At 36.4% G+C, this 13,828-nt stretch overlaps 1 protein-coding gene across 2 annotated transcripts; it reads right to left on the bottom strand.

Annotated features, from left to right (window-relative positions):
* Window positions 1-879: 879 nt before the first annotated feature.
* Window positions 880-11,070, bottom strand: LOC107587326 (ectonucleoside triphosphate diphosphohydrolase 2-like). Of its 2 annotated transcripts, none has more exons than XM_016275049.1 (9): window positions 10,847-11,070; window positions 6,011-6,128; window positions 4,701-4,851; window positions 4,142-4,301; window positions 3,815-4,042; window positions 3,435-3,704; window positions 2,997-3,116; window positions 2,528-2,662; window positions 880-1,692 (listed from the first exon to the last, which is right to left on the bottom strand). In XM_016275049.1, the coding sequence occupies exons 1-9, from the start codon at window positions 10,973-10,975 to the stop codon at window positions 1,489-1,491; spliced, it is 1,515 nt and encodes a 504-aa protein (XP_016130535.1). In that variant the 5' UTR covers window positions 10,976-11,070; the 3' UTR covers window positions 880-1,488. The 2 variants fall into 2 exon arrangements, with proteins under 2 accessions (XP_016130535.1, XP_016130536.1); XM_016275050.1 differs by lacking the exon at window positions 10,847-11,070 and adding an exon at window positions 10,571-10,659.
* Between the last annotated feature and the right edge of the window lie 2,758 nt (window positions 11,071-13,828).

Genomic DNA, 13,828 nt, shown 5'->3' on the forward strand with positions numbered 1-13,828 from the left:
ATATATGTAAAAGTGAACGTATTCTGTCCTGTGTTGTTCAGGGGCGCAACTGCACATTTGCTGAAAGGTATGCAAGATCATTTTTAAATGGAAAATAAACTGATATGGTTAATCACTGCCCTCTCAAGCAACAACTCTATTGATTGACTTAATGGCTTACAGCAGGGGTCACCAAACTCAGTCCTGGAGGGCCGGTGTCCTGCAGAGTTTAGCTCCAACTTGCCTCAATATACCTGCCTGGAAGTTTCAAGTATACCTAGTAAGACCTTGATTAGCTAGAAAAACAATTTCAGTTTGTTCACTTTATTTTAATGCATTGATTTATTTCCCTTTGACTTTTTCTGTTCTGCGCCCCTTTCCCTCCTCAATTAATTTCGGTCATGTGACTGTGTCTGTGACAGTAATGTCGAAGGGTGAGCTGCGGATATATACTCACTTGATAATAAATTACATTTTGAACTAATTTAAAATTCTAAACAAAGTTAAATAAAAAGGCTTCCTTTCATTGTTTTTGATAAATAAGCTTTTAATTATTTATAACATTTTATTAAAGGGGTCATATGATGCGATTTAAATGTTTCCTTTTTCTTTGAAGTGTTATAAGCTCTTGTTGCATAAAGAAGATCTGTAAAGTTGCAAAGACTAAAGTCTAAAATCCAAAGAGATATTCTTTATAAAAGTTAAGAGTCATCCACGCCTAAAACGGCTCATTCTAACACGCCCCCACATATCTACGTCACTATGTGGGAAGATTTACATAACGCCACCCAAATGTTCACGCAAAGAAAGAAGGCGTAATTTTTATTCTCGCTGTAGTATTGACGTGAAGGCGCTGTGGGTTTCGTTGTGAAAGCGAAACTACTTTGTTTGGCCTTTCTCAGAATGATTTCAGTGTTTTGAAATCATTCTGTGTCTTATTGTATTTACAAAATACAGAAAAATTAGGAAACATGTTAACTTATTTAATATTACAAAATATTTCCCGATTCAGCAGGAATAGATGCAGGCAATACAAAATCAAATACATTCTTCTATTTGCATAGCTACATTTTCAAGATTTTCCATTTTGAATGTTTTCAGTGCCTTTGACTTCGTTTTACAGCACATAGCATAGCACACAAATAGGCTAAATCTAGAAAAAAGTTTCAAAACAAACGTATATGATATGCTATTAAGGCACAGCACACAGTATACCTAACAAACATTCAACATTACGAAAAGACAGACATCTTGCCATGATTGTCCTTGATGAATCAGACTTAGCACTACTAAAATCAAGTTTCATGTTGTACAGTCTCTTCTAAAATGATCATTTATATAAAATGTGCTTGTTAAGAAATTGGTTATTGAAATGAGATAGGTTTGATGAAATGTGGTACAAAAAGTCTTTGTGCATCCTTGTTGTTTGCAATGTACTGTAAACAGATGTATCATTGCTAAGGGCAGTGCATAACAATGCACATAGGGAACAATATAACTCATTCATTATTAAATGGCATTATCAGTGTCTTTCTTACGAATGGCTCGCAACAAAAAATATAGCGCCATAATAAGAAGGAAGCAAAAGAGGGTGATCAGAGCACTCCAGGCACTTGAGCGCAGCGATTTCCTCTGTAAAACATCTTCAGCAGGCAGCAGGTTGCTAAGGCTTAGCATGTAGCCAAGGGACCAGCCGACAGACGTGTCTCCTGCCTGCAAACCATAGTAACATGTTAACATTTTCTTGACCTAATCGGGTCCATTTATTCACCAATCTTTAGGGAATAGTTCACCCAAAAATAGAAAATTTACTGAAAATACTAATCACCCTCAGAATATTCCTCACCCTCAGGCCATCCAAGATGTAGATGAGTTTGTTTCTTCATCGGAACAAATGGAGAAATTTAACAGTACATCAATTGCTCACCAATGGATCCTCTGCGGTGAATGGGTGCCGTCAGTATGAGAGTTCAAGTAGATGATAAAAGCATCACAATAATCCACAAGCAATCCACACAATTCCAGCCCATCAGTTAACATCCAGTGAAGTGAAAAGTTGCGTGTTTTTATTAACAAATCTCATTCTGATGGCAGCCATTCACTGCAGAGGATCCATTGGTGAGCAATTGATGTAATGTTAAATTTCTCCATTTGTTCCGATGAAGAAAGTGAAGAAGTGATGCTAAATTATTCCAAATCTGCTCTGATGAGGAAAACAAAACGATGTCCTGAGAGTGAGTACATTTTCTGCTAATTTTAATTTTTGGGTGAGCTACTTCTTTAAATCAACACAAAAGTTATTACAATTCATTTTACTCCTGTAATGTGATGAATATGCTTATTTTAAATCAAAAATACAATGAGATATAGTACTTGATTTTGTCCATGAGAAATTGTCCGGACAGTGAAAAGTGACAGATGTTTGGAGGGAAGGGGTTAAAAAATTAGAGGGATTGGTGATATCAAAAAGAAATCTTGTGTGCCTACAAATAGGGAACGTGCATTAAGGAGGTAAATAGAGTCAGTTTTTGCAAATAGGTCTAGCTACCTTCTTCTGGAAGGAGATGTGCGGGAAGGAGAGGTAATCAAAGCCATATCCATTGACCAGTAGCACCTGCACAAAGGCAGAGACTGCGCAGTAGTCCTTCAGACGGCTTCCCTGACCCTGAACCTTATTTGTCATCTAGGGAAAGGAGAATGAAAGAGAAAGTTGAGTGGAAGTGGTCAAGAGGTTTTTTTTAAATAATTTTTTAAACAAATTTCCTTTCCTGGGGAAATTTCCGAAAGTCATTTAACAAAATTAGGCTAAATAAATAGGTCAACTGTTAATTCAATAATGCTTCATTTGCTAACAATAATATAATTAAACAATACACAGTAAATATCATCTTCAAAGGAGATAAAGCAAGTTCTCTTAATTGGAGAACCTGAGACTCTCAATCATTGGTGGATTGCTGAGATATGGGCAAAGTCATCTCAGAATAGCAGGACTCAAAATCAGCTCAGCGGGGCGGTACCTCCTGAAAGCTCATGTTGCAGACAACACGGGTAGCGTCCTCTAAATGTGCTGGGGACGTGATGCTGATGCCTGATGCTTCCTGAAGAAAGGAATGGGTGTAGAAAAATGCAGAAAATGCCTGTGCCAGAGAAAGAAAGAGGGTGATGGAGAGAGAGAGAGATTGCATAATCATAATAATGACACATGCAATCATGACACTGAGTGCCCAGAAATTAATTTATTATTATTTATTTTAATGCTTTAAGCTGTCTCTCTTAATAACTGCTTACATGTTAACATAACCAACCCCCACCAGTAAAGACATTAATGTTGCCAAAAGCATGAGAGATGAAGGAACAAACTGCATGTTATGCTAGTTGATCAAATATATTTACAAAAATTCAACTGAATGCACAAGATTTAAATGTTCCGTATTAAGCACTCTAGAAACTCATACCATAAAGTTTCCAGTAATGTTGGGCTGGAAGACTTCATCAAAGGAGCATTTGGAATAAGAACATTTGTTAAAAGAAAAGAGATGAGAAACATTTCCAAGGCATTGATCGTAGTTTCCGGTGCCTTTGATTTGCAGGTCGTCATCATGAGGTTTATAAGGAGTTTGCATCGGTTTATTGCATGGAGTATCAAACACACTGCTCAGCTTTATGGAGTCACTGTGACCCGCAGGATAGCAGGGGTGAACTATGGAGCGGTCTGAACCCTGAGTCTATAAGACACATAAAGACAAATAAAACATCAGAAATTACACACTAAGTACTATCAAACCAGTTAATCAGCTTGTCTGATGATCGTTTAGACTAAAGGTTTGCACTTAACCTTCATCAGAAGTGCCAGCAGTCTGAGTAACACCTGGTCTCTCCCATAACACAGAAAGCTCTGAGTGTAAATCTGATAGTCTCGTCCGTACAGCCGCAGTTTCATCAGATTGTCCTTGTTCTCCACCGTCTGTTTTGTTTCAAAGGTGATCTGAGTTGAAGCTCCACCAAAGTCCAGAGCACCAACCGTGTCTCTGCCTGGAGACAGCCATTGTCCCACAAAACCATACTAGAGGAATGAGAGAGAGAAATGTAGGGTAATGGCCAGTAACAGGACTTTATTAAATGAAATTCAGATATTGTGAGATATAAAGTATGGCTATATTACCTTGATGTAATTCTCAAGCAGGTAGTTGACTGTGACCCATCCATAAGCCCCCTCTTCTTGTCCACTTAAGATAGTGGCCCCTTTGAAGCTAAATGGGTAGGTCTTCAGTTTGTCTCCCACTTCCTTCAAAACCTCATCTGAATCTTTGGGTTTAGAAATACTGCGTGAAATGATACAAATGCATATTTTGAATCTTTTTTTATTATTATTAAAATTCCACTTTTAATACAGTCTCTTCTCTCTGTCCATACTTTTTTCCAGGAATCATTGATAAATAGAAAGCATTTACATGAAATAGAAATCATTTGTAACATTATAACTGTCTTTTCTGTCACTTTTGACCAATTTTATGCATCCTTGCTGATCAGAAGTATTGATATGTTTAAAAAAATAAAAAAATACATTTTATTGACCCCAAATAAACAGTATGTAGTGTATTTCAAGTTATAAGAGGTAAGTTTATAGTATAGTTGATACTGTGCCTGAATAATGATAAATTTGTCATCAGTGGTTATAAAAGCAGCTTTCATCACAAAGTGACGTGAGCTTTCTGACTCACTTCAGTAGTCTCATGCCTGCCGTTGCCCCAAGATACAAAGGGGTGAGTTTGTGTCTTGACTTTGGGATCTCCTGCATGGCTTGTTCCATGCATTCCTCAAGACTACGAGCTGCTCCTCCTCTGTTACCTGTGTGACTGGAGATCCCGCCTCCTGATTAGTGAAAGTGAGAGAGGAAGAGAGAGGTCAAGTCATCAGACAACTGAAATGAACAATAGAATTCCTCTTAATATCTTATGAACTCTGCGTGGGCATGCATGGGCAAGAACTATCAGTTCCTACTTCACTGCCAAAGACACTTGACTACCATAAATGCAACCAGACATTTTTTGGATGACTATTCCAGATGTTTCCGTAGAACACTGCCACTCAGCAATATTTGAGGGGTACTTGGAGTTTAACATCCCACTTCTGTGAATGTCAGGTCCCTAAAGAAGAAGACTGAGCCAAAGTGATTCGACAACACCACAAAAAAGGGAAGTGGGCAGCAATGATTTGCAATTCAGCACTCCTCTTGAGAATGTCATATCTCAGTCCAAATGAACTTCAATGCAAATGTTTTTTTTTTTTACTCTGGAAAGCAGTGAAAAAAACACCAATTACTAATTCATTACAATACCTTCATATAAATTTAAAAGTAAATCATCTGATGTTGTAGTTTGGATTTTGTATAAGTATAATTTTATTTAATGGCATGTCAGCATCTGAGGCTATTTTCATGGCAAAAACTCAACTCAATTACAAAAATACAAATATCACATAAATACAATAAAAACCAAACAAACACACACAACAAGTAACATTATACAAGATTTTTTCAATTAACATATGATAAAAATTCTAAAACCTTTTCAGGCAAAATCTTACTAAATAAGGTCTTAAGTGAACTAACTTCATAAAAGAGCATTCTATTTGCATTAAAACCGGGACAATCCAAAAGAATATGTTTAAAAGAAAGGGGGGGTCTTGTAGAACATGTATAGAGTTGGGTCTTCACCTTTAAGCAAAAATGAGTCAGTCTTCTATGACCTATAGGACATCTGATAAAGTTTGGATTTTGTAATGTCTGTTCTGTGAGTGACTTCTGAGAAGTGAGGTACATTTTGAAACAAAGATTTGGGTAAATTGTTTCTTAAAAAAAAGAATAAAATGGAGACAGTATTACACAAGGTTTTAGCAGTCTCACATCCTTTTGTGCTTTTTCTTTCAGTCTTATCTACTGACATTTACATTTAGTCTTATAACTGAAGTTTTTATCCAAAGGGCCTTTTAAAAGAGGAACGTCCTAAGCCATTTATCATTAAATACTCACCCTTGGCATGACACTCGCTGTGTTGACTGACTATGCCGGTACCGTTCTGCTTGTCTGCTGGCCATTTGTAGATGAACATAGCCGTATGAGAGGATCCAGCATCCAGGACTATTCCATACTGAGAACAAACACAACAGCAAAAAAAATTAGACTAAGGCTAAAAACCTGTGGTGACATGGCTTCGGTTCCCAGGGAAGACATGCATACACAGACACGCTGCCAAAATATATACCTTGAATTTGCTTTTATGCAAATGCTTTTATTCAGCAAATACACATTTCACATTAAATTCAAAAGTTACAATAAAACATTTATAATGGTACAACATTTTTCTATTTCAACTAAATGCTGTTATTTTGAACTTTTTATTCAACAAAAAAATCTGTATCACAGTTTGCACAAAAAATTAAGTAGCACGACACCTTGATCACCAAATCAGCATATTAGGACTATTTATGAAGGATTTATGAAGACTGGAGTAATATCAGATTTGCCAGAATAAATTACATTTTTAAATATGTTAAAACAGGCTAAACAGCTATTTTAAATTGTAATGTTTTAATTGGTCAACAAATCTGAAAATTTTACATTTATTTGAATTTATATTTTTAGCATTGAAACCTGGTCTGAACAACATGATTGAAGTCGAACATGAGCTTATTGATAATTGATTGATCAGTTTGCCATTTTATTCCAGCCTTTACTCCTGGATGGAGGCTTCTATAAATATTTACTTTAAACGCAGAGTCTCACTTCAACTAAGTTTAATGGTGCAACAATGCCGATAAATGTAAACATATTAGATGTAGTTAATACTTGAGGTTTTCTGACTGTCTCGTTTATATCTCTACTAGATGCATCTTGTTGCTTTAAAAAGTCAATATATTTCGAATTTTAAATGGTCAGGCCTCTTTCGTTTGTTAGCTAATTCATAATGCTGATTATTATTCAAGCAAACACGACTCACCTCTAGCCGCCTTTGAAAATATGAATATGATTTACTTAAACTAAACACTTCTTTGAAGTAGTGTAAAATGTTTGCTCAATGATCATAATAAATGTTTAACAACCTAAAGGTCAAGAAATAAAAAGCGTCATTTGCATACGCCACTTCTCTCTTTTTCATTCCTTCCTTTTATCACACACACCTGCACTACATACTTCCCAAAGGATTGTGTATTTTGGGCAAGACACTGCCTGAACTTTATTCATTTATGCAAACCATAATAATCTCTTCCAATTACATATCTTGCTTGACTTTGCCTACAGTTTGCATACAGCTATTTTAGCTTAGTATGATAGCAGGGACTAGCAGCTCTTTTGAGTTCAATAGGCGACTCAAAACATGTTCAAGTTTGCCTTTCTATGTCAATGTGACTCCATAATGCTCAGATTCTGCCATCAGTCACCTGTGTAGCATGTCGTTTTAACGTCTTCAAGAAATGATGTTACCCTGAAGCTAAACGGAATTGTCACAGTATGCTGAAGGACTGTAAAGTAATTCAACAGTGATGGGTGTGTACGAGGTACTGTTACAAATACTATATGAAAATAGTCCCAGATCTTCAAAACCACAATGACTCACTCTCATGTTTCTAAGAAGGAAAAAGGATTAAAGCATTGAATCAAAATGGCTGGGAAATACAAACAATGGGATCTAAACAATAAGAACAAGAGCTTTTATGTGTTTAAGCCTGTGTAAATAAAAAAAGTGATCACAGCTGGAGAAATAATTATAGCTCACCCTCTACAATTAGATTTTTTTTTTTTATTCTAAATTTTGTTTGGCAAGTGCTTGGGACATAAGGTAAAATTACTTTGCATGGTAATTTTTTAAGTATCAAGAGGCAAAGGCAAAAAATAATTAATATTTGTCATTAAATATTATTGCTGTAAGTGCTTTTGTCATTCTGAACACTTTAAAAGGTGATGTATGATATATAATTTGTATGACAACATTATATAGATATGAACTAATTTTAATATTTAACTGACCTCAGCAAGAATATGTCAAATCTATTGTGAATGCTCTTATCAAACATAAGATTCTGTAAGAAATACAAATCATCTGCACTAAACTTTCATTTTTGTATTTAAATGATAACTGTCTTTGTCATTTACAAAACTTATGCAAAGACGTATTTCATTATTTTTGTGGGTCTATTTTAAGCACTGGGACACTTTTAAAACTGTTCTGATGGATTATGATCATTAAATTGCTCTCTATTATGAGCTAGCATGAACCATGTCAATGATTTACGGCCATTAGCTCTGAGCTGATGTAGATGGTGATGTTCCAAAAACCAGCCTGGCCATGCTAATCTGAAATAGCATAGATTTTGCAGCAGTAACATAAACCAAATTGGACAACTATAAACTATCATGTTATTTTTTTATGACTATATTATTATTTTGTCTTCTAGAAGAACATTTTTGTACTCCTTAAACTGAAGTAACTTAAAAAAAATGTTTTTACATTTTAAATTCAATTTAAATAACTGATATTAAATGTTGTAAATCATTTCAGTTTTTTCACTACATTTACATTTAGAAGGATGGTCAGTGAATGGTCATCAGAGGGACCTGAAATACCCTATCCCCTCCCCCCATTTCACACACAACGACTTTAATGTTATGCAAATTTACACTTGTGATGTCTAAACTTCAGTAATGTCTCCAGCATTATAGGTTACCGAAATCTGTTACCTCTCACTATTTTGCACACAACGGCTATACTGTTATCCAAATTCACTCAGGTAGCCCATTGTCTAAACAACCCCTCTGTTTTACACCACTGAAAGCATTTTGGTCTGATGTGACAAGCTGCAGATACACACAGCAAAGGCCACCAAATTAGGCCTGTCGCAATAATCAATATATCGACTTATCGCGCAATATATGTACATGACCTCAATCATTTTTAATGACGCAACATAGCGCCCATTATATTTACATAAAAATTAATGTCACCATGTTTTGTACATTCCACTTGCGCCTGTGTCTTTTGCAGCTTCTCGTACATAACGTGGTGTAGTCATGAGGTGCTAGTTCAAATTTAAAAAATGCTTCTACAAAAAAAGTTTCATCTGCAGATATGGTTTTGTTTAGGGATCTGTGCCTTTGTGCATACGGACATCTGACTGCTAAGTACACTCTTAAAAATAAAGGTGCTTCAAAAGGTTCTTCAAGCGATGCCATAGAAGAACCATTTTTGGTTCCACAAAGAACCATTCAGTCAAAGGTTCTTTAAAGAACCATCTCTTTCTTACCTTTTTATAATCTGAAGAACCTTCTTTCACCACAAAGAACCTTTTGTGAAACAGAAAGGTTCTTCAGATGTTAAAGGTTCTTTATGGAACCATTTAGACAAAAAGGTTCTTCTATGGCATCGTGAAGCACCTTTATTTTTAAGAGTGTAGGGATTGTGTTTTTCAGCAATAGTGTGCACCCTTAATTTACAGAGAAAAGAGGGTCAGGGAAAAATCTGTAGATGGAAAAATCTCCGTACAAGTTCTTTGTGCATTTGTTTTCTTTTTTTCTACTTTGCACTTTTTGTTAGAAAATGTTTATTTACTATTTATTCAGGTTTTTAAGGTATCTAATATTTTGATACTTAATTTCCATGATCTGGGGAAGTCGTGGCCTATGGTGAGAGAGTCGGACTCGTAACCCAAAGGTTGCGGGTTCGAGTCTCCGGTCCAGCAGGAATTGTGGGGGGGGGAGTGAATGTACAGCACTCTCTCCCACCTTCAATACCACGACTGAGGTGCCCTTGAGCAAGGCACCGAACCCCCAACTGCTCCCCGGGCGCTGCAGCATAAATGGCTGCCCACTGCTCCGGGTGTGTGTTCACGGTGTGTGTGTTCACTGCTGTGTGTAATTCCAAGTATGGGTAACGATACTTGGCCACATGTCACTTCACTTCACTTCACTAAATATTCTTCAAAATTAAAAGTTTGTGAAGTGTGTAGGCCTTCTTGCATTATTATGCTGTTACATTATGATTATTATATATTCAGTGGCATAAAATGGTCTTTAAAATGACAATAATATCGCTTATCGCAATTATTTCTGGGGCAATATATCGCACAACAAAAAGTTGTTATCGTGACAGGCCTACACCAAATCCGTCAAGGGAGCAATTATAGGTTACTGAAATCTGTAACCCCTCACTATTTCACACACAATGGCCTAAACGTTACCCAAAATCACACTGGTGATGTCAAAACGTATTGTATTTTATTTCTCAGGAAGCTTATTGCTCTGATGTGAATATCTGCAGATATACAAAATCCATCAAGGCAGCATTATAAGTTATGAAATCTGTTACCCCTCTCTATTTGACACATAATGGCTGAAACGTTATTCCCAAATTTACACTAGTGATAAAAATGTATATAACTTTATATCTTAGAAAGTCTATTGCCATTGTATGAACGGTAGCATCAAAAAATAAAATAAAATATAAATCACCCAACTGGGCTGAGAGAAAAAGCTTGTATCTGTTTTATCTGAGCTCTATCACGAATCTGTCAAAAAAAAACTTTTGCAGTGTTCAACCTGAGAGAGAATCTCCATGGCCCCATCCTCCTGAGCGTTACAACATCACACCTCCATGAGCAAAGACAAGCCAGCTGATGAAACATGCAGAGGAAGCGCTCGATGTTATCTGCTCTATACCGGAAACCGGTCGATACTATACAGATAAGCAGCTCATTCGTTCCCATTAACTTATAAGGTGCTCAGTGAAACGTCGCGGGAATGTGAAACGTTCCCTTCGCCTTTTTCTAATTTGTAGCCTGTGTGTGTCACGAATGAGAAAAATGTTATTATTACCATAAACTCTGGCGGCTCTTTGACGTCTTCGGTGGGTAGGACGAGCAGAAGAATGCCACAGACTGCCAGAAACAGAGCCGCTGTAGCGGTAATGATCTGGCACTGCTGTTGGTTACCCATGGATACCATCCACAAGACGAGATCCACACGAGACAAATGACAGCGACGACATTCGTGGGCAAGTCAGGTACTATTGCGACGTGTGTTAAATACAGGCCAACACAAGTGGGCATGGCACTAGCTTGTCATGTGTCTGTGGTCAGATGCTTTATCTACTACTTGATTCATTTGAAGTCGATTCAAACGTGTTACGAGACTCTTTGAGTGTTTATTTTATCAGAAGCTTATGTGGTAGCCTAAAACTCTATTGCTTCTGAATAGTTTTCATTTACCAATAGTGTTGGGGAAAGTTACTTTTAAAAGTAATGCATTACAATATTGCGTTACTCCATAAAAAAAGTTACTAATTACGTTACTTAGTTACTTTTTATGGAAAGTAATGTGTTACGTTACTTTCGCGTTACTTTTAAAATCTGGACAGGGCTTGCTTGTTTGTTTTTAAAATAAAAAAGTTATATTTTTGGCAAATATAAAAGCCTTTTCACACCAAATGTGAAATTAATAAGCCTTAGGCTGAAGGGAAAGTAAATTTATGTCCGTACAGTAGAATGCATAAGAAGAAATTTCAACACACTTCAGCAATAAAAGACACACAAATGTTTGTCTAGAGTAATTTTGGCTTATTAGTATGATTGATCTGGATCACCGAAGGACAGAAGCAAAGACATTGGTTAATAGAATGGGATACATAAAGGATATTTGTGTTCTAACATTTAATTATTGCAGGTTTGCGTCATATTCTGAGTTGCATTATTTTAATTAATTTTGAGGAATACTAAATCTGTTTTTTTTTTTGTGAGTGAGTGAGATGAATTAATGCATATTCCTATTTATTTTAGAACTACAGTAACATCTTCTGATTTCTCTCAACATGGGGACAGGTGAGCTGTCAATCAATACATTGAAAAAAAAGGTAACTTGCGTTACTTATTTGAAAAAGTAACTCAGATATTCTCTTGTAAATGAAAAAGTAATGCATTACTTTACTAGTTACTTGAAAAAAGTAATCTGATTATGTAACTCGCGTTACTTGTAATGCGTTACCCGCAACACTGTTTACCACATACGACTGGGGCTAGTTGCATTTCCCAGGGTCAGTTTATTTTTGAAAGCTATGAAACATTAAAGAGTTACTGCCCAGGGAAAAATATTCAGATCGGTCAACACATGTTCACATTTGTGACAACGTGCCCCAGTAGCGTGTCGCTCTATGTGGGATAAGGGTTATAGATAGTACATTAAAGCCACACAAATTATTGTTCCTGTGGCTCAGTGGTAGAGCATTGCGTTAGCAGCGCTAAAGGTCGTGGGTTCGATTCACAGGGAACACACATACTGGAAAAATGTTTTATTAAATAATAGTAATAAAGGTAAGTCGCTTTGGATAAAAGCGTCTGCTAAATGCATAAATTACTATTAAATTATAATTATTAAGTAAAAATAAATGTGCTAAAATATCAAATCATTGTTTTGTGCAATAATTATTAAAAATAATACAGTGTGTAAATTGAATAGAATATTTAAAACAGATCAAATAGATAGCACACATCTGCTGTGTACAAACATCTGATAGACGTTTTTAAGATGTCAATTTTTCATACATTTTAAATCATAAACATCTTAAAGACATTTTCTTGTGTGAATGTATACTAGTGTGGTTGATGATATGAAAACTATCATTTTACTTTAACAATTTTCACAAAATTCTTCTACATTATGAATAATTCTTCTACATTTGTCACCTTTTGTCATAAAAACAACAACACATTTTGTGTAACAGTTCCAGACACAAATGTCTGACAGACATTTGCACTCGTACTGGAAGTTATGCGTTTTACAGGGTTTATGCTTTGAGAAAAGTTACAACGGCTTTTGTTTTTTCCGGTTTTGGATTGTGTGGTTAACGCTGATGTGTGAAATTCAGATGTGTGTGAAGTGTTAAACAGACAAACAGGGCTGCACGGCAGGTTGAGTTCCGTCAAACAAGAAAAGGTTCTTGTGGTTATCTGTGAATGTTGCAACATAACGGTCTCCAGGATGATAAACAAATAACAAAAACAGTAAAGGGGTGTAACATGACTGTTATCACACTGAGCTGTAGTGCAGGGGTTGTAGCCTACTATTTATTTAACAGTTATTTAAACAGTAAACTAATTATAACCACAGAAATATGAAACATCGAAACAGAAATATTACAATTTAACAACTATTTACATTCCACTTCATATTCAGATTTACTGTATGTCTACAAGTGCTACTGGTCTTTTTTTTCTGTCAGGTTGCCCTTTGGAACAGTCTTTGGAAGCAGCTTTATTCAGCCTCACAGCTTCAGGCTGGTCCATATGAAGAAAGCCTCTGCTCATCCATATCAAACAGCACATACTCAGAACTGTGCTCCGGGTCATGGCATAAGTGGTTAACAATGAAACACTGGTAGTTCCACAGCAGAAGCAGCACCATGCCACACAGGGCCAGCATTACCAGGCTGACCAGCAGGAGGCGTCGTTTGTCCAGGAAGCATCCGTTCTGAAAGCTCTCATCAGAGAGATGTGTGTACCGCCACAGAGATCTCTTCAGCACAGATCCCGGGCGCTGATGTGGACACAGAGACACGGCGAAATCTTTTGTTTGTGCTGTGCTCATTGTATGGGGAGTACTCAGAGACTCTTCCAAGCTGATTGCTGTGGGAAAAACAAGTGGTAGGGCAGCAGAGATGAGATGAATATTGCACAGGTCTTGACTAGGGCTTCTGCTATTTTGTCTAGCATAAATATGCAAACACAATCTATTGAGATGTAGAATTCATCAGTGTTAGGGAATAAATTAACCATATTTCCAGTAGCGTGAAAGTAATAGGCCTAC

The sequence above is a fragment of the Sinocyclocheilus grahami genome, unplaced genomic scaffold, assembly GCF_001515645.1.
Source record: "Sinocyclocheilus grahami isolate Dianchi unplaced genomic scaffold, SAMN03320097.WGS_v1.1 scaffold92.1, whole genome shotgun sequence".
Classification (NCBI taxonomy): domain Eukaryota; kingdom Metazoa; phylum Chordata; class Actinopteri; order Cypriniformes; family Cyprinidae; genus Sinocyclocheilus; species Sinocyclocheilus grahami.

What these genes read in the sequence shown, in the direction of transcription:
- LOC107587326 (XM_016275049.1), bottom strand. Translation starts at nt 10,975, where the DNA reads ATGGTATCCATGGGTAACCAACAGCAGTGCCAGATCATTACCGCTACA. An exon ending in ACATTACTGGAAACTTTATG is followed by an intron (nt 3,117 to 3,434) that starts GTATGAGTTTCT and finishes TCTCTGGCACAG; the next exon opens with GCATTTTCTGCATTTTTCTA. An exon ending in GCAACATGAGCTTTCAGGAG is followed by an intron (nt 2,663 to 2,996) that starts GTACCGCCCCGC and finishes TCCTTTCCCTAG; the next exon opens with ATGACAAATAAGGTTCAGGG.